Source organism: Hippocampus bargibanti, linkage group LG09 (assembly GCF_051943395.1).
Source record: "Hippocampus bargibanti isolate YZ-2025 linkage group LG09, ASM5194339v1, whole genome shotgun sequence".
Lineage (NCBI taxonomy): Eukaryota > Metazoa > Chordata > Actinopteri > Syngnathiformes > Syngnathidae > Hippocampus > Hippocampus bargibanti.
In genome coordinates, this window is record NC_142742.1 from 4,936,406 (window position 1) to 4,962,434 (window position 26,029).

At 41.7% G+C, this 26,029-nt stretch overlaps 1 protein-coding gene across 2 annotated transcripts in view; it reads left to right on the forward strand.

Moving 5' to 3' along the window:
• The first annotated feature begins 4,412 nt into the window (after positions 1-4,412).
• cdin1 (CDAN1 interacting nuclease 1) overlaps positions 4,413-26,029 on the forward strand; it is a 78,918-nt gene continuing 57,301 nt past the window's right edge. The window contains exons 1-5 of one of the 2 annotated variants that reach the window (XM_089005164.1): positions 4,413-4,444; positions 5,150-5,267; positions 14,087-14,197; positions 24,054-24,099; positions 25,714-25,778. In XM_089005164.1, the coding sequence (XP_088861290.1) occupies positions 14,091-14,197; positions 24,054-24,099; positions 25,714-25,778 (218 nt within the window). In that variant the 5' untranslated portion in view covers positions 4,413-4,444; positions 5,150-5,267; positions 14,087-14,090. Of the gene's footprint in view, positions 4,445-5,149; positions 5,268-13,498; positions 13,869-14,086; positions 14,198-24,053; positions 24,100-25,713; positions 25,779-26,029 lie in introns of those variants that run through there. The other variant, XM_089005163.1, reaches the window with a different exon arrangement.

Here is a 26,029-nt window from a genome sequence, read left to right on the forward strand (position 1 = left end):
GGCGGCGTGGGGAGCCAATGAAGCTATTCCACCAATGGTGCAGGAATAAGGTTACAGACTTTTGGAATGGAACCACAAAAGGTTCTTGTTTTCACAAGCAGAGCTATGTTATGAAAAGAGCTATACACTCGTTTTCCCCAAGCCGCTTCACAGGCCTTTTGTTGCATCACGCGGGAGTGCCCGTCGAGGCTTAAAAGATGAGGACTAAGTTCAACGTCTCCTGTGCGTCATCTACCCACAAGGTTCATCCCTTAAAGGGCAACCGACACCATTTTTTTGTTTCCTAACTGACATCAGAAAAACGTTTTATGACATCTAAAATAGCCAAAACACGCAGGCTGATATTTTTAGTGAAATGCAAAACACCAATGAAAACGAGTTAAAGTGTCCCAAAACTACTTCAAAATGACCTCGGAGATGGCAAGTGTCACAAGGTCCCGCCCCCTTGTTCGTGACGTCAAGCCAGGACGTCTTGCCTTGCTCTAGAATCAAAACAATGGCTTCAGATTCGGAGAAGATGCTTTCTTGTTACTCATCCAGTTATAAATATGATTCTGAAGAGGGAAGCATAAATCTTTGGTCCCCCATGTCAAGGTCAGATAAACCGAGACCCATATAATTTAGGGATTAACTCTTTTTTCTGATAAATGAAGATAATCTAAGACAGGGGTGTCAATGTCATTTTTTTTTTTTTGCCGCGGGCCACATTGTAGTTGTGGTTTCCTCTCAATGACCGGTATGAATTTTGGGAAGCCATTAGAATGTTTAACCCCCTCCACATATTACATATAGAGCGCACAACAAATGAATGAATAACTAGTTTTCAAATCTGAAGTCAAGAATAATGACTGTTATTGTGGTTTACATCCCAAAATATGAAATTTTGGTTCGGATTTTATCAAGCATCATGGAATTTCACAAGTTTGATTTGCTTTCGTGGGCCGAAAAAAAATGATGTGGCGGGCCGGATTTGGCACACGGGCCTTCATTTTGACACCTGTGATATAAGGTTTCTTACACTGAATCGAATGTTTATGTAGTCCTAAAACTCAATATTCAGTGTATCTTGCAATTCTTCTTTTCCTTTCGGCTTTTCCCGCCACACCGAATTAGCCATCTTCAGAGGATTCAAATGTTTGTTTTGGTCAAGCTTTTGAGTGACAATGACAAAAACCCTGGCATTGGAGTTGATATATTTTTGCACATCGTCAGGCAGTGAATGAGTTAACTGTAATAATGTTGACCGTTTGCATTGCTATACCTTTCAAATAAATTGCGATTTCAGAAATTTCTATAGCATACATTTCACTGACAAAAAAAAAAACATATTTTTGTAAGATGTGATAAAATGGCAGGAACATAATATGGTGGACTGGAAAAAGCAAAAGTTAACCAATCGCTTCTGATTGATCACATTGACAACAATGCATACTCAATCAAACTGAACCAATGATCAAGATTTGATCCAACAAGCCCGATGGCGACAAAAAATAATCCAATATCCGTTGGAAATGAATAATTGAGGTCCAGCTGAAGAGACTAATGAACGGGTGTGATTTGGCTTTGACTGATAGCCCTCTTTGCTCCATAAGCCTTCCCAGCGGTGGTGGGCCGCACTGGAGGCGGAGGTGCCATCCTCTATAACCCGTCTAATTGCTCCTTTGACATGAGGGACTTGACGGTGTGTGTCCGCGCACTTGCCACTGGAGACTGACCCTTTTTAGCCTGCTGTTTATTAGCACCGTTCCAGGTTATCGCCCCAATTAGGGCTTGCGATAGCTCCGATCCGGAAGAAAAGGTGCCAAAAAAACAAGACATATCAAAATGCATACTATAAACTAGCTATCAGGCAACGGGAGGACCAGAGGAAACTGTCAAATTTGAGTTTTAGCAAATGCTAGCATTTACATCTAAAGAAACATACAGTATTTGGTAGCATATGAACTGCCCATGTATTTATTTGTTTGGCGTTGGTGTACTTTCTTGATTTAAATGTGTCATTCGACTACTCACGATGAGGCAGGCAGTACATATGAAAACATTCAATAAGTTGTTGCTGATTGGTTGAATTTGGTAATTAATGGCCTGTCGTTTGGTTACTCACAATGAGCAAGCCAGTACATATGAAAACAGTTCAAGAAGTTGTTGCTGATTGGCTGAATTTGGTAATCAATACCCCAAACGGACATAAACACTCAAAGTAAACACTCCTAATCCACCATTTTGACAAAAGCAGTCACAAACGATTTCCGGTTAGCTTCCATACTTCCACTTTTAACTAGCTAGAACGTTTTAGTTGAAAATGACTTACCCTAACCAGGATCCCGCGTTGCATTGTAGTCGAAGGTTGAATCGTGGTTGGTTCCTGTGACTTTTGGTGTTGTAAATCTTTGTTGCGGTCAATGGAATCCATGTGATACACTAACAAGATGTCATCAATTCATTGTTCTGATTTATTTTGCTTTTACTTACATTTCTTTTACATTCTTCTGATAGTTAGCATACTTTTGTTGTAAAACCGCCATCTTGTTTAGCATGCTAGAAAGAAAGTGAACTAGCACTACTACTACTACTACTACTACTTTTTCCCCTTCATCAATTTCTTCTACTCTCTTATGGTAGTTGGCAAACCCTTTTGGTGCAATACTGCCACCTTTGTTCGCTGCAGGTAAAACACAAAAAGTAAGTCATGATTGGGGAAAGGATATTTTGTCATAGGGCAAAACCAACTAAGCCAAAAAATGTGACTCTAAATGATATCTGATACCTCACATTAAATTTCAAACAGTTGGGTCATAAATAAAACAAGTATGGAAAAAAATTGCGGAATAAATTGTTGCAAATATGTCACTAAGTGCTCCATCGAGACTCGTGCCGGGTCTAACTGCCCAAACAATCATACCTACATTTTAGCACCATTATGCACACCCTCCGTGTCCACAGGCTCTGATAACATTCTCACAGCAGTTTCGGTGTGCGGCGCTCTCGCCAAACAATACCTTATTGACACGGGGCCCTTTGGCTCACAATAGCCACAAAACATCAGGGTTCCTGTTTTTGTTGACTCTTGTTTGAGGCCACCATTGAAGCAAAAATCCACTGTGGACACAGCGTGCATGCATAATGGGAGCCCTCTGTTCGACAATACAACAAATCAAGCCTTTAAATGTTTGAGTATGATAAGGCAGAGAGAGAGGTAGGAAGATAGAGTAGGGGGGTGACAGAGGCAAGAGTCAGGTGAAGTTGAGGGAAATTCAGGGTTGTGGAATGAAAAACGGACTGTGGCACCACTAGGGGACAGTAGTAAGTCACGGAAGGTAGAAAACTGGTTGCGCTTCAAAGTGTGTGCGCGTTGGAGTATGTGTGTGTGCGTGTGTCTGATCCCCCCACCACCCCTTTTCTTCATAAGTGTGTGTGCGGCAAAGCGTGAACAAAAGACTTTCTTTGTTGCGGATAATAAAAGAATGCCGAAATAGCTCCTTGACTGCTTTAGAAAAGATCTTGACGATGCGTTTGGCCCGTAATGCACAGCAACGGCTGTGGATTTGCATAATCACGTGTAATGGAAAGCAGGCGACAAACAAACAGTGGCTGACAGGAGTGGGGGCGCTTTATATCGTCCCCCCCATTCACTCCCCTTATGGACTTTCGATGCACACTGAAGAGTACATTTAATCTCATCCGCTCGTAACATAAAGGAAAACGTGTGCATTGTGCAAAAAATCAAGCGCACCCAGTAACAAAATAAGCCAATGAGAAGCATCCATTTCCCCACGTGTAGTGTTCGTTTAGCTCTTCAATTCGTGTCTTCTTTCCACGAGACATGTTCGTGATTGTACAGTAAAAAATGACACAACTCGAATGCTGATAAATACATGTAATCTCATCCGTTAGTAACATAAAGGACAATATGTGTGCTTTGAGCGCGAAATCAAGCGCACCCAGAAAAACAAAATAAACCAATGAGAGGCATCCCCACTTATAAGGTTCGTTTACTGATTTAATTAGGACCTTCTTTCCACGAGACGTGTTCGTGATTCTACAGTTTAAAAAATGACACACGACACTTGTTTGCGATTCTAAAGTTTTAAAAACAATGACACACCTCGAATGCTGAAAAGTACATTTAATCTCATCCGCTCTTAACAAGTGTGCATAGTAAATCAAATCAAGCGCTCCCGGAAACAGATGAAGTCAATGAAAGGCATCCATTTCCCCACTTATAAGGTTTGTTTACCTCTTTAATAAGGGCCACGAGACGTTTTCGTGATTCGACAATTGAAAAAAAAAATGACACACCTCGAATGCTTGTTCTTCAGGCACGCGAGTGTCTTTACGCTTCATCGCTTACTGGGTGCATTCCTCCTATCGTGTGAGGCAAAAAAAGAAGGCACATCTGTTTGTTAACTGGTTAGACCAGTGAAGTTAATACATCGAACTGCTTGTGAGTGTTTTTTTAATCGTCATGCTAACCGAAGAGGTTTGTTCAAAAAGCATCGCCCACCTTTTTCCTAGTTAAGGCAATTAAAAGCCGAGAAATAAACACTACTGTATTGGCCAATGACAGCGAGCTTCGAGTTATGCACTTCGTTAGTTCCACAATGTTCCTCATGAATTAGTGAAGTCTGTTAATTGCACATTTATGATGCTCAAGGCCGCCGAGTGTTGCCTTAAACGGAAGGGAAAAAATGAGCCAAAGTGGAACAAAATAAATGACACTTTTTAGATTAGTGTAGATTAATACTTAATTGTAAAGTAGTTGCGCTAATATTTATGCTCTGTCGGTTGTTAGGAAATTAAAAAAAATACATGAAAAACAGCAACACGATCTTTGCTTGGCGATTGTAGTCACACAATAAAATAAAGAAACAATAATGACAGTACAAACATACTATAAAATTAAACATTTACATTGTAGTTTAAAAATCAAAATTTCTGATTTCAATTTGAAAAACGATTACATTTTTTTTCATAATTTTATTTATTTGCGCCTCAAAAACCACCCAGTAATGATCGCTATGCAGAGAAAAAAATAGGGCAAATACAAAGTACATATATATTTTTTTATAAAACACCCCAGCAGCTTCATGTCTCTGTGTTTGCACTTTGCCGTCGTCTATTCTGATCTCTGGTGTGTTTCATTATTAAGTGACTTTTGAGTGACACCGAGCCGCCTGTCACCGCCATGTGCCGACGAGGCTCCCCTCTCATTTCCAGCACCCACGACGAAGACGACGGCGATAATAATGAGCGTCTCGGCGTAACCGGTAAGACCTCGCTATTTGTGTTATTGTTGTTGTGGTGGTGGTGGGGGGGGGGGGGGGTCTCACACGCTGACACACACACATACAAACACACACACAGGGCCCTGACGTTTGCTCTGCTATCAGCAGGAGTGCACAAATACAAACGCATTTGCCTGAGTTATCGACCTTTATCTCCCCGCTTTTTCCTGACAGCCATCTCCTGTTATTGGCAATACAAACACGTGGGACGACGCATAACCTTTCATTCATAGAGTACACACTCTTTCTCTCTCTGCTTTCCATTTTCCTCTTTGCAGTGAAATTTCTCTCGCTCTCTCCGCCACAGTTAACATTTCTTTCAATACTATTTTTTAACAATTTTTAGGGGGTCAAAATTTGTGTGTGTTTGGATATACAGTAAAGTCTCGTTATATCGATATTCAAGGGAGCCCGAAAAAATATCGATATAAACGGGACTATCGATATATCCGACCCTGTTTGCGTGTAATTTTCTCTGTGCGTGCATAGAAATAGTATCGATATAACCGGGACTATCGATATATCCGATATCGATATAACGAGACTTTACTGTATTTAGGTAATTCTGATATGCTGACAGTATCTGTGAGATCATTTATAGTTGATTTGGTCATACATCTTCTAGCACAAGGCCAATGAACAGATGTGGTCACTGTAATAAAATAAATAAATAAATAAATGAATGAATGAATGAATAAATAAATATATAAATAAGTACATAAATAAATAAATAAAAACACTGGAGACATGGTATGAAAATACACAAAGGGCTTCTGGTTTGGTTAAATTTGAGGTGTTCAACAGACGGTTATTTGATCCAACCCAACAAAGGAAATGTTCCAAAACTAGTCACCATAAGCACATTTGTTTGATATATTTTCAGAAATATAACATTGTCCTCGGAGGATGATAAAAACTCAAATGGCCTCTGATAGGCAAAAAAAAACATCCCCACCCCTGCATTAAATATTTATCTTGTATACTTGTAGCATTTGCATTTCTGCGTCGACCATTTTTTTTCACCATACATAACATATCTATGCAACATGAGGAACAACATAATTAAACCGAACGCAGGCCTGAATCCACCGACCAATAAGAAAGACGATAATTTACTGCATCTCAATACAGCCTTGAATAACAATGGTCGTAAAAACCACGAGGATTCCGCTAATGATTCTCCTCCAGGATTTATTGTGTTTTCCAGCGTGTGGCGTACATAAAATACGCTGTTGTCCCCTACGCTCATTGTCTCCTTACCCCCCCCCCCCCATCCCCCCGCACCTCACAACCCTTTCTGCAGGTACTTCCAAGGCCCAAAATTAAATTTTAAACATTCCGGGCACCGGTGTTTGGTGTCCGTGGTTAATCATCGAGAAAGAAAGACATCAAACAATATTTGATAATGAGAAAAATGCCTGCAGGATATTAGGGGGTGGGTGGTGGTAGTGGGGGGTGGCGTGGCTGGAGGATGGGTGAAGGGGCGGGGGAGTACACAGCGTGAGACGCTAGCTATAGCACAAGAGTCTAGACCAGGAGCGTCCGTGTGTGCGTGTGTGTGCGTGTGTGTGTGTGTGTGTGTGTGTGTTTGTGTGTTTGTTTGTTTGAATGACATGCAAGCACACACGGAAACACACACACACACACACACACACACACACACACACACACACACACACACACACACACACACACGTTAACAACCTACGGCCCACTCAGTCACCTCTTACGGAGTTAAAAAGCCATTAAAGCATTGCCTCTTTCTTAAAGTTCATGATGAGATAATTAGAATTCAAGATTATAGAGCCGGTACACTGAGATTAGCCGCGGCACGTCTCAACTCAATTATTTCACGTTAAAATGGATTTTGAGAAACGAGAGTGTGTGGGAAGGGGGGGGGGGGCGTCCAGATGAGGAAAGCTGCAGATGAACAAGTGATTTAGATTTTTTTCTCCCCTAGATTTTCACTTATAAATGGATATTATTCAAAACATAAAATACTTAATCAGAAGGACTCAAAATGAGTGTGTCAATATAAATGAAATCAATAAATGCATCTTATAAATAATATAGCCTAGAAAATGGAAATTGAGTGTTTTATGTAATTACCACGGTTCTTCGAAGGTGACATTAGAGTCTAAATTTAGTTGCTAACAAAAACAACAGCACCTACCGTAATTTCCTGTGTATAAGGCGCACTCAAAAGCCTTAATTTTCTTCAAAAGATGACCCTGTGCCTTATATGTGAAGTAATATTGAGCCACAACGGGTCTCCCAACTACTGTCAGCAGCCACCGACTTCCTGTAGAAGAAGTAGTGCGTAACACAAGTATCTACTGTAGCGCCTCATAACGTGGTGTGCCTTATATTTGGAAAACGTTTATATATTTATATATTATATTTGGAAAGATTTTGTCATTCATTGAAGGTGTGCCTTATACGCCGGTGCGTCTTATATATGGAAAAACTTTGAAAAGACACTATTCATTGGGGATATGCTTTATACTCTGGTGCACCTTATGCACCAGAAAATACAGTATATTATATTTGGAAAACCTTTTTCATTCATTCAAAATTATGGTCCAGTGTGCCATATATGTGTAAAACGTTTGAAAATACACCATTCATTGGGGGTGCGCCTTATACTCCGGTGCACCTTATGCACCGGAAAATGTTATATTATATTTGGAAAACCTTTTTAATTCATTCAAGGTACGCCTTATAGTCTACTGTGCCATATACAGTAAAGTCTCGTTATATCGATATCGGATATATCGATAGTCCCGGTTATATCGATACTATTTCTATGCACGCACGGAGAAAATTACATGCAAACAGGGTCGGATATATCGATAGTCCCGGTTATATCGATATTTTTTCTGACTCCCTTGAATATCGATATAACGAGACTTTACTGTATATAAAAACAGTTTGAAAATAAACTATTCATTGGGTGTGCGCCTTATACCTTATACTCCGGTGCGCCTTAAGCACCGGAAAATACGTTATATTATATTTGGAAAACCTTTTTCATTCATTCAAGGTGCTCCTTATAGTGCGGTGCGTCGTATATGTGGAAAATGTTTGAAAATACACCATTCATTGGGGGTGCACCTTATACTCCGGTGCGCCTTATGCACGGGGAAATATGTTATATTATATTTGGAAAACCTTTTTAATTCATTGAATGTGCGCCTTATAGTCTGGTGCACCATATTTATGGAAACAGTTTGAAAATACACCATTCATTGGGGGTGCACCTTATACTCCGGTGCACCTTATGCACCTGAAAATGTTATATTATATTTGGAAAACCTTTTTAATTCATTGAATGTGCGCCTTATAGTCTGGTGCACCATATTTATGGAAACAGTTTGAAAATACACCATTCATTGGGGGTGCGCCTTATACTGCAGTGCGCCTTATCCACCGGACAATTTTGTATTTTGTTCTGTGTAGCCTGATTTGGTTCTTTCTCTGTGATTTCTTTGTTTCGATCTCTGGATTCACTCATTCAATAATTTTACTTATTTTCATAGCTCAACAGTGAATGAAAACACAGTTGGTTTTGGTACCCCTCAAAAACACACAAAATAATATATATATACTTGCCAATGTCAATTTTACCGTCGTAAGTGTTAAAAACATGACATTATTTGGGTGCAGAAATGACAAGAATAAGATGCCGGCGTGTCGGATAATGAAGGGGTGGAATATGATTTGCCCCCGTGCTCCTTTTGTGGCATTTTTTTTTGTTATTGATTGACACGGCGTTGACAGACTGGATGGAAAGGCAACGCAGGCCATTCGGCAGCATGTGCAGCCACCTTCGGTCATGCAAATTGGGCCCGGCCGGCCGGTCAGTCCGTTGACTATGATTAATGAGCTCGGCCTGCCGCCTTTGTTTCCCGCACGCAGCCATTTAGGGGTGAAATACAATCCCAAAAATATTATCAATCCTCTATTAATCTGGTAAATTCGCTCAAGATGAACGACACGCTCTTTCCTGCGGTCTCGCGAGCATTGGGCACAATTGCATTTAATCACTTGTCTTGCTAATTAGATTCATTAAAAGGATAATAAAATAAATGGAGGAGGCACAGTGGAAAGCTCAAGCGAAACACATGTCTTGTCTGCCACGCCGTAAAATATGGATGTGGGATTTTTCTGGGGGCAGTCATGCTGTTCCGAGGGGATAAAGGCACGAATCTGATACCGTGCTAATACTACAGGCATTTCCTGACTCGGGCTTCCCTCGTGTTTAAACTGTGATTTTTAGAGCTGGGATTCCAGACTCCCTGAAGATTCCGAGAGCAATTTTGCGGCGCGGGGGCCAGTGAAGTCAACGGCGGGCGAGGGGGTGGTGGTGGTGGTAGTGGTGCGGAGGGGTGAATAAAAGAAGAGGGAAGAAACATTATGACGGTAATGCTGACAACGGAGTGAAACCAAACACGCTCTTTGCATGGTAAGCGATGCCACTGCATGTGGAAAAGAGAGACGGAGGGCTAATGTTTAAAACGTGGAAGATCTTACAATGTTCTTCAGATGCGCGACGAGTCGAGGAAATTACACGTGCAAGCAAATCATCAATCATTATATTCGTCAACCGGGGACGCTGTCAATTTCCCTGACGTTTATTCGACGGCGGGTATGTAAGCGGCATTAGCGGCACCTTGCTTTGCACTACAATGGCAGCGAGAAGAGAGATCAGTGCAGCCTTTCTCTGATATCACAGGGAAGACACCCTTTTGTAAATTCACCTCCCGCTGTGAGCAGGTTTCACAGCTGGTTAACGGCGCACTGTGTAGCACAGCCCTGCTTGCGCAAAAGCCTCCTGATGACAGCCCCATTTACAGAGATAGTCATTCACCCCTTTAATTTTTTGTACAAGTTTTCATATACAGTGAGACCTCAACCCAGACAGAGTGTGTAAGGCGAAAAGTGTGTATCTCAAAAAATATTTTCCCATAGGAAACCATTAAAATGGGAATAATCCGTTCCCGGGTTTCCATAAAATATACTTTTCAACTAAATAAGCCTTAAAACTACACACAACTTACCTTATTCTATGTATAATAAATGTGTTATTGTATTGTAATGACAGAAATACACTGCATTGTATCATAAAGTCACTTTATTTACATTTGTGATGGTCATTGATGGCTTGATGGAATAGCGTTGGAGGTCGAAGGTCAAAGGGAATTGCTGTTTGGAAAGAGGCACATTACATGAGGACTGTAATTACATAAATAAACTGTGCTGTAAAATAAAGTTTTATTTACCTTTTTGATGGCAGGCAGATTTACCACTCCAAATTGTCCCGAGGTGTGAGTGTGAGAGTGACTGTTGTATGTCTTTGTGTGCCCTGCGATTGGCTGGCAACCAATTCAGGGTGTCCCCCGCCTCGTGCCCGAAGACAGCTGAGATAGGCTCCAGCAACCCCCGCGACCCTAATGAGGAATAAGCGGTACGGAAAATGAGATGAGATGAGATGGTCGTTGATGGCTTATGGAAGGAGAGTCACCTTCCATAAGGACTGTTGGTAACTTAACCTCTGGTGCTGTTCGGTCGTGTGCTTCCGCCGAAAATCACTCCACCAACCGTGGTGGGTGTGTATTATGAAAATAGTGCTTATTATAAGGTTTAATTTTCAGAAATTTGACATTTGTAAGACGAAAAGTTTGTAAGATAAGGTGTAAGTTGAGGTCTCACTGTATAAATATCCTTAGTGCAGGATAAAAATTCGACTTTTTAACAGGTCAAATTTACTCATTTTTATCCCGTTTTTGTGCTGGATAACCTCTTGCATAACTTGGGGCTAGCATGGGCATTGGGATGTTAGCGTTCATATTGCTCAGTTTCAAGGTAAGGTTAGAACAAAGTTACCCAAATATCACACATGGGATAATTGGAGCGTCCGCGAAATACGTCGCAAGCCGCCAAAATGGAAATGATAGATAATAGATAGCAAATAGCTAGCTAGGTAGCATATGAGCAAAATTGATAACAACAGCAGCTTCAGGCAAGAAAAAAAAACATGATCGATAGCAAATAGATCGCAAATATATAGCTAGCTCGGTTGCTAGCTAGCTAATAGATAGCTGGCTAGGTAACCGGCTAGATCGCTAGCTGGATAGCCAGATAGCCAGCTAGATAGCTCAAGTGAGCAAAATAATATAAAAAGACCAGGAAGGACCCATTGTACACTTTATAATCAATAATATTGATATCTGATTGTACCCATGTCCATTGGGGTTTTGATTATTTTATTGTAGTTGGGTAAATCTGGCTGGTTATCTAGCTATCTAGCTGGCTATCTATTGGCTATCTAGTTACCTATCTAGATGGCTTAGCTATCTGGCTGACTAGCTATCTATCTATCAAGGTATCTATTAGCTGTGTAGCTGGGTGTCGAGCTGGTTAACTATTTGTTTTCTATTGACTATCTACTAGCTAGCTAGCTTTCTATCGATTTGAGTTACTTCTGGGTTGAGGGAATGCTGGCGTGTGTGGCTGCCACTGCTCACCCACAGAAAAACTGTGAAAAACAGACAACACAACAGGGGAAAAGCAATGGAAGGAAGTTGAAAGACAATTTGAAATTATTAAATAAGGATTCGTGGACAAAATATTATTCACATTAGTCTCTGATTCAGATATTTTAGGCCAGCAGAGAAGGCCCTGCAGGCCCTGACTGCCAACCACTGCACATCTTTTGTCAACAGAGCTTGTGTCCCGCTCAGTCACTGACATACTTTTTTTTTTATCACCCAGAGGTTTTTATTCATTCAAATATTAAACTTCATGTAATCATCATTTTACTTCTTTCCTTGTATGACTCCTGACTCAGGATAAAAAAAGGAGAAACATGACATCAGATACTCTTCCTGGGCAGCATTATTTATTTGGTTAGAGCCTACAACACTGCCATGGAAACAAGAGTTCATAACGTTCATTTGGCTGACATAGCTTGAAACAAAATAACTGCGCCAATTGCCCACCCTTGATGAATTTGGCAGAAACATGACCCTTTTTCATGTCATCATTGTTGTGTAAATGTAGCTTGGATGCAGCCACACAACATCATTTGTGATCTTTTCGCCTTTAAAGCCAGCACAGTTCACTGACTCCCAACTCGGCCCTCTGATTTTTATCTTTTCATGCCATCACATTACACTGATCCTTTTCTACCTATTACACACCCCTCCAGCAGACTCCCCACCCCTTTATCCTCTGATACCTAGCCCAGGCGCTCCTCCTGCCCCTGACCTTGGCCCTTTGTAGCAATCAGACCAGACTTCCTCAGACTTCTGATCTTATCTGGCGCTACCAATCCCACTACACAGCTTCCTTTTGTAGCCGAGCCCGGCGCAGCCAGCCATTTCAGACGCGCAGTCTGTGCCGACGAACACGCGCCAGGGCCGAGACCTCGGCTCATCTCAGTCATCATACTACACTGCCCAACAACAATGGCCTTTATTTCCTGACGCGGCGCAGGTCATGATACAGGGTTGGGTGCTCATCAATACATTGTTCAATCACAATGGAGAGTGACCAGCAATAGTGTTGTCAAAGGAAATGTTTTGACTTTATCGCATTGCGGTTAAATGAGACATTTCCAATTGACAAAGGAGGTTCCTACATACTCTCAATTAACTTTGCGAAATAGAAACACACAAAACCATAAAGATATCCAGATTTTTATCATATCTATGAATTGGTGTATAAACAGAAAATTAATTAAAGCTGACTGCATTTTATTTATGCTAAGAGACTAATTACAATTATGATTAAAATTTAAGTCATTATAAAATACTGATCTTGAAGGGTGCGTTTATCATACTTGATCAAAAGTCTGCATGTCTTTTGTGACGTGTCACATTATTTATTATTTTGTTTCTGACTTCAAGATGGCGGCACACGAGTGGCCGCCTTTACAGCGGCTCCTGTGTGCCGATTGGTTTAGCCTCCGCTAGTACTGGTGACGACAGCTGCCTGCCGGAAAGCGTAATTGGAGCAAACGCATGCGTGAGCACACACTCAGACACTAACCAATTTTTTTGCTGCTGTGAAATGTAAATTTCTCCATTGTGAGAAAAATAAAGGCTAATCTAATCTAAAATTATACATTTTGAAGTCGTTTTACTTCTCCTCTCTCATTTACATATTCGTAGTTAGGTGGGACACCTTTCTTACTGTACCTGCAAGCCTTAGCAGTGTAAGAAACGGATTAATTTATATACGAGCACCGGTGGCATGATGGCATTAACCTTTCTTTTCTGGTGACGATCCTCCTCATCTCCTGATCGACCACCGCCATGTAATAACTTCATCATCAATGGCTTCAGTGGTTAATGCCTGAGTGTGTCCTCCCCCGCATGCGTTTGCTCCAATCACGCTTTCCGGGAGGCAGCTGTCGTCACCAGTATTCTGCCCACTATCCCACATAATGATCCAATCCTAAGGTATTATACTCAGCCTAGCGTAGGGCTAAACCAATCGGCGCTCAGCTCACTCGGGGGTCATCGCTTCAACTTCCAAGCGGGAAGTGGGAACGCTGCCGTAAGAGGTCCCGGATAAATGGTAAACAAACCCTTATTTACAGGCTTTTTAACACCCATTGAACACATTTAACTACATCTGGAACGTACATTGTGGATTCGGTAGCAGTTTAAAACCCTAAATCCGAAAGTTATGTGTTACGCGAGAAAAACATATTACGACATGGCAAGCGATTATGTTTTGACAGTTTAGCTGAAACCATATGTCATATCCGTGTTTAAGACAATGTGTTCTTACAGACATATGAAGATGAAACTCTCCCGTGCGGAATACAAGGAGATTGTAAGATGGACAGAGCAACTGAGACCAACACGGCAGTGTATGACGATGTTAAGGGAGAGATTTCCAAAGTAAGTCACCAGACCCCGTCGTATTTTACTGTGGCAGACATGACACTAAAGATTGGACTTCTATACAGCACAATACTGTACATACATATTGTTTATATAGCGTTTTAACAACTGCTGAAGCTGTAACAAAGGACGTAACGTGGACAACTATCATATACAAGAAATAAGCAGTCACAGATATAGTAGAAAGCAACAGGGAGTAAAACTAAGATCAAGTCTGACTCATGCTGAGCCAACAATTCAGAATAAGAGTTTCCCACAGCAAGAAAGGAACCAAAAGTATTAAAATATGGGGTGGTGTTAAGCACTGACATTATCAAACCACGGCTTTGTTAATGTTACTCACCCTATCGTGGCCTTCTAAAAAGAGGTGACCGATACCAATGCCAGAATGACAAATAACATTTAGCTTACTCACTTACTGGTACTTCTAGTATCATAATATACATTTTTTTGTCAATGATAATGGGAGTGATGACAAATATATTCAAGGGTACATCTTGTTTAGCAATGATAAAACAAAAGAAGTATAATTTCTCACATGTACAAGCAAATAATTATTGCGTGTGGTTTGCCATGCAATGCTTGCACCCACACAAATCGAAGCAAGGTGTGAATGGTGGTGTTTGCCTTTCTCCTTGACACCAAGGGCCTTTTTTTATTGAACATAACACATGTAATCCCCCCAAGGCTACGGGAACATCACAACTGCTGACCCCACCGAGGTCACTGACAAAGTCACATGCATTTGGAGCTTCCTGCGCCTCCACTCGGGCCCAAATCAACACTCTGAAGGAAAGTAGCTTGTCCCCAAAGTAGAATTCTGAGTACTGTGAGCTTGACTTGAGGGCTGCAGTCAGTTTCTATGAAGGAGCTAAACAGCTTAATGTGACGGAATTAATTTCAGGACGTAACTGAATATATAAAATTACATTATGACTAAATTACACTTTCTTTGAACAGTGGACAGTTTTGCTTCCCATATAATAGAATAGAATAAAGTGAAATTGCACATCCACTCCAGTAAATGGCAGTGGTCAAAGTCTAAGTCAGCTTTATTGTCAAATATGCGAATATGCATGACATACGGCACAGATAAAATTACTGTCCTCTCGGACCCAGCATGCAAGGCACTTATAATGACTTTAACAAACATAATAAACATGAAAACGTCAATTTGCCGGGAGAGGGGAGCCGCTGCGTGTTCACGCGCCGCCATCTTGGGAAAAACAAAAATAACAAATATGACAATACAAAGACACAGAGTCATTCATTCTTCAGTGGTGTTTTCATTGTCAGTGTGCACAGAACGTATTGGATTCTATTGGATTGGATTTGCCTTTATTAGTATCGCAGTGGAGAAATATTAGCTCTCCTGAAGACGTGCACTTACGACTGTTCAATGTACAAATGATACTTTTTACAGACATGGTGGAGAATTGGGCGCTGAGAAATATTTTCTGATATAATGTATTATTATAGCTATTAGATAATATATTTCTTTCTAGGGGTTGGCTGTAACGAAAATAGTAGCCTTATAACATCATGAGATCAAAATGGCTGCTGGATTTCCCAAATGTGTAACAAAATCTCATAAAATGATGCCTATTTTCCAATTATTAAAAATAATAACAATGATGCAGATCACTACCCATATGCTTCGGCGTGAATAATGTATATTTTATGCCGCCAACATTTTTTTTTTAGTTCCCCTTGACCAACACAACTTCACCAGACCGTCCAAATAGCATTTTCACATTGAAAGTGGTACTGGTAAGTGTAATAATTGAACGAAAACACAGGAGCCATTTTCATTTCCAATAATTCTGCACCATCTCAGACTCTTCTGTTTAGTCTTGCCTGATATTGTTGTTATTTCATTCAGCATAAGCAATCTTGGTGAGGCCCGTGCTCTTTAAAATGGCCGTGTCTTCTCACTGGGCCTGACAGGCAGGCAGCAGCAGTTGCGGTGTTTTCACAGCCTGTAGAATTATTCTGCTTGTCCAATCAGCTGAGCTGGACTCTAGAGGGTTGGTGATTGGACTGGCAGGAAATCAGGCTCTTAAGACATAACGTATTGACTAGGCCATCCATCATCTCTTAGCATGCACTCGGGTACACCAGTCGCCGCCACCCCCACTCGCCGTTACCCCTCCACCCCGCACTCCCCTGTCCCCTCAGACTGCGTGGGAGCCCTACCACTGCGTAAACATTGGCTGGGGGTGGCTATGGATATAGAATTGGAGTGGATTCACGTGAACACTGTCGCAAAACATTTTTTTTTTCTGTTCGAAATTGTCTGTGTAGGTACTATACAAAACTAAAATGTGTTTTTGTGGGAGGGAACCTGGCAATAATCTTTTATAGGAAAAACTGTGTGTATCAAATAAACCTTAATAGTGATGCACCCGTTAAATCGGGATATGAGAGGCATCCCTGGTCGTTTTTTTAAGGGCTGTGAGTTAACTTTGATCATTTTAAACTTTTTTATTGGGAATACGTTGACCGCCATATTGGCATCAAAACCATTTTTTGCTACTTCCAACATTCTTAGAATTTTCTGAATGTTTTTGTCAATATAAGGTTTAATTTTTCACTAGATTATGACTTTAATTTTCCAAATATTATTACCGTATATTCAGATGTTTTAGCATGTTTCGATGCCATGTTTAATTTTTGACAGAAAAAAATAAATAAATAAAATGTTAGCTTCTAATCTTACATGAGAGACAACATTCAAATTAGAAAAAAAGGTGATTTTAAGATGTGCGTTATACACCGGAAAATCCGGTAATTATTTTATTATTTTGGATTTGCTTATCTTGATTCATAACCACCCCAACTTTCGTCTTGTAAAATGCCATTTTTATGCTCACACATATGTAAAAGCGAAACATATTTATACCCCATTACAGAATTTCTATCTACAATACATCACGACTCTTACTATGACATTTGCAATGCAAATGACAAGGATTCTTCTTGAGTGGTCGCAGTAAAAGCAAATAAAAGTCAAACATTCACTCAATGCGATTGTTGAATTTCATGTGAAACAATAGCGTTGAATAATTTATTGGGCAGGCATCCTTTTCAAATTGGGGACGATTCAAATATGGCACAAAGTGAAAGTAAAAGTCAATTTCAAGCTGATTTCCACGGCGGTGTCTCTCATTTTGCCTGTCTGACCATCAGTCCAGTGGGAGGAGTGAGGGAGTGTCCCACAGACGGACTAAAAAGAGACCCCGTCATCTGTAACGGCCTGCGTAACACAGATGTTGGGAGTCATCTGTCACCCTGGCCTCACTTTTCGGGTTTGGGCTGCTCCCGAAGAGGTTTGGGAATTGGAGCTCATTGGACACGGTACTGTCACTTGCTTACCCCCAGATGACAAAAGAGGTGCATGCTAATATCAATGCCGAATAATAACAATTTGTTTGTAACGGAGAACATGTGGTGTCCTGCCCAAGTAGAGGACGTGGCGCAAAGGTGGGGGCACCAGTGTAGGCAGACGTGTGACATCAGTCACATTAAGCCCTTCTCCTGCCATACATTAGAATTGGAAATGATGGGATGGTCACTTAGGTCTTGCCTAACTTCCCCTGGGTTTACAGGGAGGCAAAGGGGGGGCGGGGGGAAGACCCCCCAGTTCACACATCCTTTGTCCCTTTACGTATAAGAAGTGAGGGGAGGTGAATCCTCTCCGTCCTTCTGTGGTCTATTATGAATAGATATGGATGTCATGATTAGCCCCTCCCCTTTTTTTTCCCCCCTGATGTAAAACGCCATTCAGCCCACTCATCATATGTCGTCCCGAAAGGAAGCACATTTTTTTTTCTCCTCTTCACGATTTCTTTTCACACTCATACACACATACACATACTGCTCCCTTGCGAGGAACACCCCCACCACGTCCCCACTCCGTACGTCCTTTTGGAATTGGGCCCTAATGTGCCGTTTTCATTGGCACCAAGGCGGGCCACAATATGGCGCAGCGGATCGCTGTGGGAATATGAATGTTGATTAAGCATGCGCTCAGCCTTTTGAAATTCACAGAGAAGTGTCAGAATAATAGATGTTGAGCAAATGTCAAGCATTTGTTAATGGGGGGGAGATTTATCCAGCGTGATCTTTTTGATGCAAAAGCAAAAAGGCAAGGCTTGTTGTGGCATGTGCCATTGATATGGTGATTTCCACACTCCAGACAATTTGTTTTTGGTGGTAATATTTGGGCTCAAGATGAAGCCGAGGGACTTGCTCATTGATTATTTATTGTGTCTTCAGTGGGTTTTTTTTTTTCAGTCTTTACTCACTGGTTAAAACATTGCTTTTTACACATCTACCTTTGACTTGTCCATTTAAAATTGAATGACAAATAAATGACAGATTCTCTTCAGAATTATTCTCCTCAACCAGTGCCGCGTTGATACGCCACAGGAGTGGTCCATCGATGAGAAGGTTTCTTCAGCCGTCATCTGTACAAAAGTGAAGGTTTCGGACGTTTCGCCTCCTATCCAAGAGGCTTCGTCAGCGAACTAAAGTCTGACTGGTCGTATCGGCCCCATTTATATATCCCTTTAGGGATATATAAATGGGTCCTCTTGGATAGGGATATATAAATGCCGATACGACCATCAAAAAAGTAAGACGCCACAAGTAAGAAAAAAATAAAAACAGAAGCATGAATCGAATCATGCAAAACTCATTTTGTATGCACACTTTGCATCCGCGGCACATTTTGCTGACGTGACAAACATATGTACTTAATGAGCCGGATGGGAGCAGAATTTAATAAGATGTTCTTTGAAAAGTAGAGCACTTCAAATCAAAAGCAACAGATCTCACACATCTCGGGACCATTTAGAATAATTCTATGAACCAGCCGTGCATGTTTTTGGAATGTGAGAGGAAACTGCAGTACCTGAAGAAAACCCACACAGGAACGGGGAAGAACATGAACACCCCACACACACACAGAGGTCTAATCCGGAATCGAACCCTGCACTTTTTTGTTGTGAGGCTGATGTACTAAACATTACACTACCAAGCCCCCAGTTTTGTATTCAGCCAAATTACTTCCTGGAATTTTACATTTTTGGTGGAGTTTCTCTGGGGAAAAAATGATATGATTGGTACCCTGAGCTGAGAAACAGATGTGAGCGTTTGTGGATCATCAGCATGAGGCATTAGCAGCTTTTGTGTCTCTAGCATCGAAGAGTTGAACGTTGTTGCAGGTCCCACAGAATATTGAGTTTTAGGACTACATAAACATTCAATTCAGTGTAAGAAACCTTGGACTCTCTTCTTTCATCAGACAGACTAAGTTCTATGGGTCTGGAGTTATCTGAGCTTCAAATGGGTGTTGCTGCACACTGTATTACTGTACTGTATTTTGTGCAGCAAAATACAGTACAATACATACATAATGAATTTATATAGCGCTTTAACAACAGCTAAAGCTGTAACAAAGCGCTAACATGGACAAAAGGCGAATGCTGCCCCCTTGTGGGAGGGAAAAACAGTGCCAGAGGTCTGACCAGCGCTTTACATGTATCCCACCCACAAGGAAAACCAAAACCCGAACAATTTTGGGAATATCGCTCCATGTTATAGTTTCAATTCCCGATTCAGGAATGGGAGTGAATGAGTTAAAAAAGCCCCCAATCATCAACGAAGGGAAATAAATCAAAGGCGTTCTGTTTCCAAATTAGCCAGATTCATGCCCCGAAGTGTCTCACCACGCAACACCTCGCATGCATGCGGATCCACCAAATGCTAAGCGTCGCCGCAGCATATGATACCCATGTCATTAGCCAGGTGGCTTTCATTACCGAAATTGCAGCTATTGTTTATCATTAATTATTTGTCAATGGCATTGGAGAATGTCATTAATTCTTAGCTTGAGGGTTCGATGGTATGTTCTAGTTAGCGTCACATGCTAAAAAAGATACAGTTCTATATTCAAATTTGTCACTTTCCCCAATCAGCGGATAGCCAAACTTAACCAAGCCGAAAGCGCAAATCAGCCAAACTGGAAGTCTTTAATTATTTTTAATCTCATCGTCTTGTTTGACTATTTCGGGGCTCTACAGTGCATTTTACACCCCCCCCCCCCTACCCCCTTCCATTATAGTGGGAGATAATGAGGTTGAAAGGGAACAATTCCTCAGCCACTGTAGTGTTTCCCAGCTTTCTGTTTTTTTGTGTTCCAAATGACATTTAAGAAGTAGAGCATGAGGAAGGGTGTGGGGTGTTGGAATTTAATCTTTGTTCCAACAAAAGTCTATTAAAATATGCTTATTGTCCAAATGACCCTTGTATGATTGAATACAAACCCAAGAATCTTGGACAGTTAGAAGATTTGTTTGCAGTAAAAATAATGTATCAAAATTACAACATGCGGATTTGATGAATTGTCATTGTCATCTTGCTCGGGATGGAAATCAAAAATATGACAAAAAGAACAAAATAATAAAAAGAAAGACAGAAAGAAAGAAGCGGCTTGGAATTGACGTGGATTTACGTGGGACAGGCCTGTGAGACAATCTCTTTTCGTCAATTGATGCTACAGCTTTGTGTTTGCTTTCAACATTTAGTTTGTTGTAGACTTGCACATTCCACCATGATGTCCCTGATCCACTGGTGAAAATGATGCTTCGATCCTCTCTTTCATCGAGAACTGCTTCATGTAACAAAGAGGGTACAGCAACTGCTTAAGAATGAATGACTGTGTCTTTGTGTTTTCTTATTTGTTATTATTTTTTTTGTTCTTTTGACTTCAAGATGGCGCCGCGAGAGTGGCTGCTTTTCCAGCAGCTCCTGTATTTTGTTTTTTTACTTCTTTCTTTCCTTTCCTCTTCCTTTCATAACTTTGCTGCTGTGAGACTGCGAGACTAATAAAGGCAAATCTAATCCAATTGAGTCAGACCCAAAGATCCTTCATTGAGTCTTCTTTATGGGGACTGTATATTTTCCCCAAAAATGTCATCAACTGTGCTACCAAGGGTGCTGCGTTGCATCGCAGGGCAAGTCGGAAACATCAGTTAACTTTAGAATTGCTACTGCGAGGCAGGCTGAGTCCCAGACGGAGGCTTGCTCATTGCCTCACATTTTAATATCTCGCAAGCATATAGTTCCCAGGGGAGACCAACTTACTGATGCATTAATTTTCAAGTAACTCGCTCCTAATGCCCTTGCGAATGGGGAAAAGTGCTATTTCACTGGAAAACCGACACCGTTAAACCAACCGCTGTTGGTTTTGCGGTCCACATCATGGCAGTCATCTCTCATAATGTCCTGTGTTATTAATATCTTTTCAAAATAAAACATCAACCATGTCTGTTGTTTGTTCACTTTTTTTTGATAAGAGCTCAAATGGCCTGACTCAAGAAATAAAAACAAAAGATCTTAGAGTTTCTTGAAGCCGATCTATTTTCTTAGATATTATGAGCAGTTTATGTCCCTTTAAAGTTAACAGGGTATAGATTTAGCAATTAGACTGTAATCATGCTCATTATGGAGTAATCCATTTAAAACCTAACAGATGTCTATTCCAGCGGGGGGTGATCATGACGATCCCATGCCAACCATAAGGCTGTAATGTTGTTGAAATGCTCAGGTGCAAGGTTGAAGTGTGGAAGACGTTTTTTTTCCACCCCTCCCTTAAGTGTCCACATGTTGACAGTTGACCATTTAATGGTCCCCCCCCCCCCCCCCCCCCCCCCCCCCCGCAACCCCTCTTAATTGCGGCGGCCTCCTTCGTCCCCAAGCATCATTGTAAATTGATGCTGAAGCAGAAGTATTTTTCTTCTTTTTTTGGTAGTTGTTCTCCCTCGAGTTGCTGTCATTTTGTCTTGGACTTGAAACTTTATTTTTGGGGTGTGTCACCTCTGTATTGAATGATCACTTTTCCGTTTATTTTCGACTTGCTGAATCAGGGATTTACAGTAACTCTCAAGCAGTGTACAGCTCCTTGGAGCTCTGTTCTGCAAAAGTATGTGTGTGTGTGGAGGGGCAGGGGGGTTATTGAAGGCTGTCCCTCATTGCTGCTCGTTTCCCCACGTTGCTCGTCTTTACCAGGTGTTTGGCATTGACCGAGCATGAATGTAGCTTATGGCAACCTTTTTGGAATGAACGGACTCCTGGGAGCCACTGTGCTTCCTGCTGTGTAAGTTTCCATTATCAAAGCTTGAGGGGTCGGAGTTTGAGGGTGGGGGGGGGTGTAGTGGTTTCATCGTCATGCAGTGAGTTCCACAGGCCAGTTCGAAAAGTCAGCCCATACCATGACCATTCTAGAATTAAAACATTTAAGTCCAAAGAAAGAAGTCCAAGATGGCGCCCGAGTCGGCAGCCGTCAGCAAGTGTTCTAACGAGCCTTGCTTTTGTTTTGTTGCTTTTGTTTTTTTTGTGTTTTCTTTTGTCAGGTTGTGTTGTTGTGCGTCATGTGGAAAGGATACGGATTGTTTTTGCAGCATTTTTGCCCATGAAATTCATCAAAGACGAGACTGTGTTGAGCAGTTGCGCCTTTTTGGCACCACGAATATGCCAGCGCTGTTTTTGATTAGGAGGAATGTTGGTGCCATTTGACTGTCATCGCTGGACTGCTCTGGGGCGATTGTGCTTTTTTTTTGCCGTGTCAGTGGCAGCATTTTCACAGCCCCGCTTTGTTCAGATGAAAGGTCGGTGCTGCTGGATGGATGCATTGTTTGAGGAGCCCGCGATGAGAAGCAGGAAGTGTAATAGCAGAGCGCAGATGCGTATGTGGAAATGTCGCAGCTTGGAATTGAAGTGGATTTACGTGGGACAGGAGATTTTAGAGGGCTGCCCGGTAGTCGAGTGCTTAGCACACCGGCTTCACAGTGCAGAGGTCGCCGGTTCGCGTCCCGGTCCGGCCTCCCTGTGTGGAGTTTGCATGTTCTCCCCGGACCCGCGTGGGTTCTCTCCGGGTCCTCCGGTTTCCTCCCACACTCCAAAAACATGCATGGCAGGCAGTTTGACCGCTCCAAATTGTCCCTAGGTGTGTGTGAGAGACTGTTGTATGTCTTTGTGTGCCCTGCGATTGGCTGGCAACCAATTCAGGGTGTCCCCCGCCTCGTGCCCGAAGACAGCTGAGATAGGCTCCAGCAACCCCCGCGACCCTAATGAGGAATAAGCGGTACGGAAAATGAGATGAGATGAGGAGATTTTAGACAATCTTTTTTCGTCAATGGATCCTATGGTTTTGGGTTTTCATTTAAAACTTACCTTGTAGCAAACCTGCACATTCCACCATGATGGCCCTGATCCACTTTATCCTCTCATCTTTCATCTAGAACTGCTTCATATTAGAAAGAGGGTACAGAAAGTGCTAGATTGAAGACTGTCTGTGTCTTTTGCGTTGTCACATTATTTATTTATTTTGTTGTTTGTTTTTGACTTCAAGATGGCGCCGCGAGAGTGGCTGCCTTTACAGCAGCTCCTGTTTTTTATTTTTGCCTCTGTGAAATGTAAATTTCCTCCACTGTGAGACAAATAAAGGCTCATCTAATCGAATCTAAAATACAAGATGTATGTTAATGCCCCCTGCCTCGCCACCCGAATCTCATGAAATTCCACTAGATGAATCAAAATATCTCCATGGTGTGTATGAAAGTGACATCAAACTCCTCACTCAAACTTCTCTGTCTTCTCTGTCGGAGGTGATCATCTGGAGCAACTTTGCCACACTCGTTTTCGTGTTCCTTTTGATTACGGGGCATCTGGGCCATGCTTTGATACTCCCTCCCCACACACACACACACACACACCAATCCTCTCTTCCTTTGTCAATGTGTGCAATGGTTTCTGGTAATTAACTTTGTCCTTCTTTTATTTGTTGCAGTCACTCGCAGTCCACTCTTCTGAGCATCTTCTCCCTGGAGTACCAGGTTCGAACTTTTCTTCCTTTGTGAGCCCTGACAGGTGCCTAATTGAATGATGAATGTCCCTTTATTTCTTTGTAATTGAACTGCCAGCTCTCTGATTGGTTTGGAAGATGCCCCTCAAAGAGTAACCCCCCCCACCTGCACCTTGCCAACATACACTCATTGATGTCACGCACCTCTTCCTCACATCGACGCCACTTGCCTGCCCGAGCCTCGGTGGATAGCTGCCAAGACTCCCCATCCATCTGTCTAATAACATCTAGCCCCTGCTTATTTGGCGGACCCGTAATAAATTATGCTAAACCATTATTATTCTGACAATAATAATTTCCCCGTCTAGTGCGGCTGCGTGTGCTAAATGTTTGCTGACTCGCACTGTCACTGCCGCTTTCCACGCTTGACAGCCGATGATGATAAATGGCCGCCGCCGCCAGTGGCAGAAGGCTGCACGGGCAGAAAATGGAGTCATTTATCATCCGGCTGACGGGTGTCAGTCACTAGAGATGTCTCGGTGGAATTACATGTTTTTTTCCTCTTGTCTAGCAGTTTTTAAATTAGTTGTTTTCTTTTAAACAATGCTTTTCCTCGCCTAACCTTTGTCCTCCTCCTCAGCGAGACGTTTGCATGGAAATATCAGCTTGAGGAACATGGGAATAGCATTCTTATTCAATCTGAAGAAGAGGGTAGGGGTGGGGTCGGAACATGGCTGCCTCTGCACACTTTGACCCGCGCCAACACCCTGTCCGGGAAACTTATTGAAAATAAATCACTTCGACCTAAGATCTCTCATGCTCATTCATAAATATGAGTACGAAAGAGATGCCATGGCTAAGCACGTCAGACGTTATTTTATTCACTTGGACGGGGACAACATAAATCCTTCACTTTGTGACACATTAAATGGAGTGGGAATTAACATCTTCTTGGAAGTAACACTTTATGCTGGAATGGCATATTATGCAACAGAACTTCCCAAGTCAATGTGTTTGTATTCAAAATCCCCCCCGCCCCCATGCTCGTGGAATAATGAAAATATAAATAATCAATTTCACATTAAAATACTCTGTAAACAAGCTCATGATTAATTGAGATAGAAAAAACCTCTTGTACTTGTTCTTACTGTATTTTCCGGTGTTTAAGGTGCACCGGAGTATAAGGCGCACCCCCAGTGAATGGTGTATTTACAAACTTTTTCCATATGTAAGGCGCACCTTCAATGAATAAAAAAAGGGTTTTCCAAATATAACATAGTACTATATACAGGTTTTACAAATATAAGGCAAACCACATTATAAAGCACTACAGTAAAGTTTGGGGTTACGCACTACTTCTTCTACAGGGGAAAACAGTGTTGGTGGCTGTTGACAGTAATTTCGAGACCTGTGGATGACTTCACATATAAGGCCCACCACATTATAAGGCTCAGGGTCATCTTTTGAAGAAAATTAATGCTTTTGGGTGCGCCTTATACACTGGAAAATACGGTAATTGGAGGAGGTGGAATATACAAAAAATGCATAAAGTATTACTCCTAATTTGATGTACCACAATATTACAAATCATAGTAGTATTTTCTAGTGGTTTCAAATGACATATTTTCTGTCATTCTCACCACAGAAACGAACCAAAAGGACAATTTCGAGGCACCACGAACCGGATGTCATTGAAAGCTACTACCAGAGGTACGATGCCTCTGCTTTATGTCATAGCCCTGTTGGCCACACGGAAATGGACTCTATTCATCGAGTACTCTGGAGTGAATCCAGAACGCTGCCTATTCTGTACTAAAGTAATGCCCAGTTGTCATAACGGTACATGAATGTATTTGCATGGCCGAAAGACACTCCTAGAAGTCTTACAGTTGTTCCAAAATGGACGGCGCACCGAAGAATGCATGTTGCCTTGTAGTCCTAAAACTCAATATTCTGTGGGT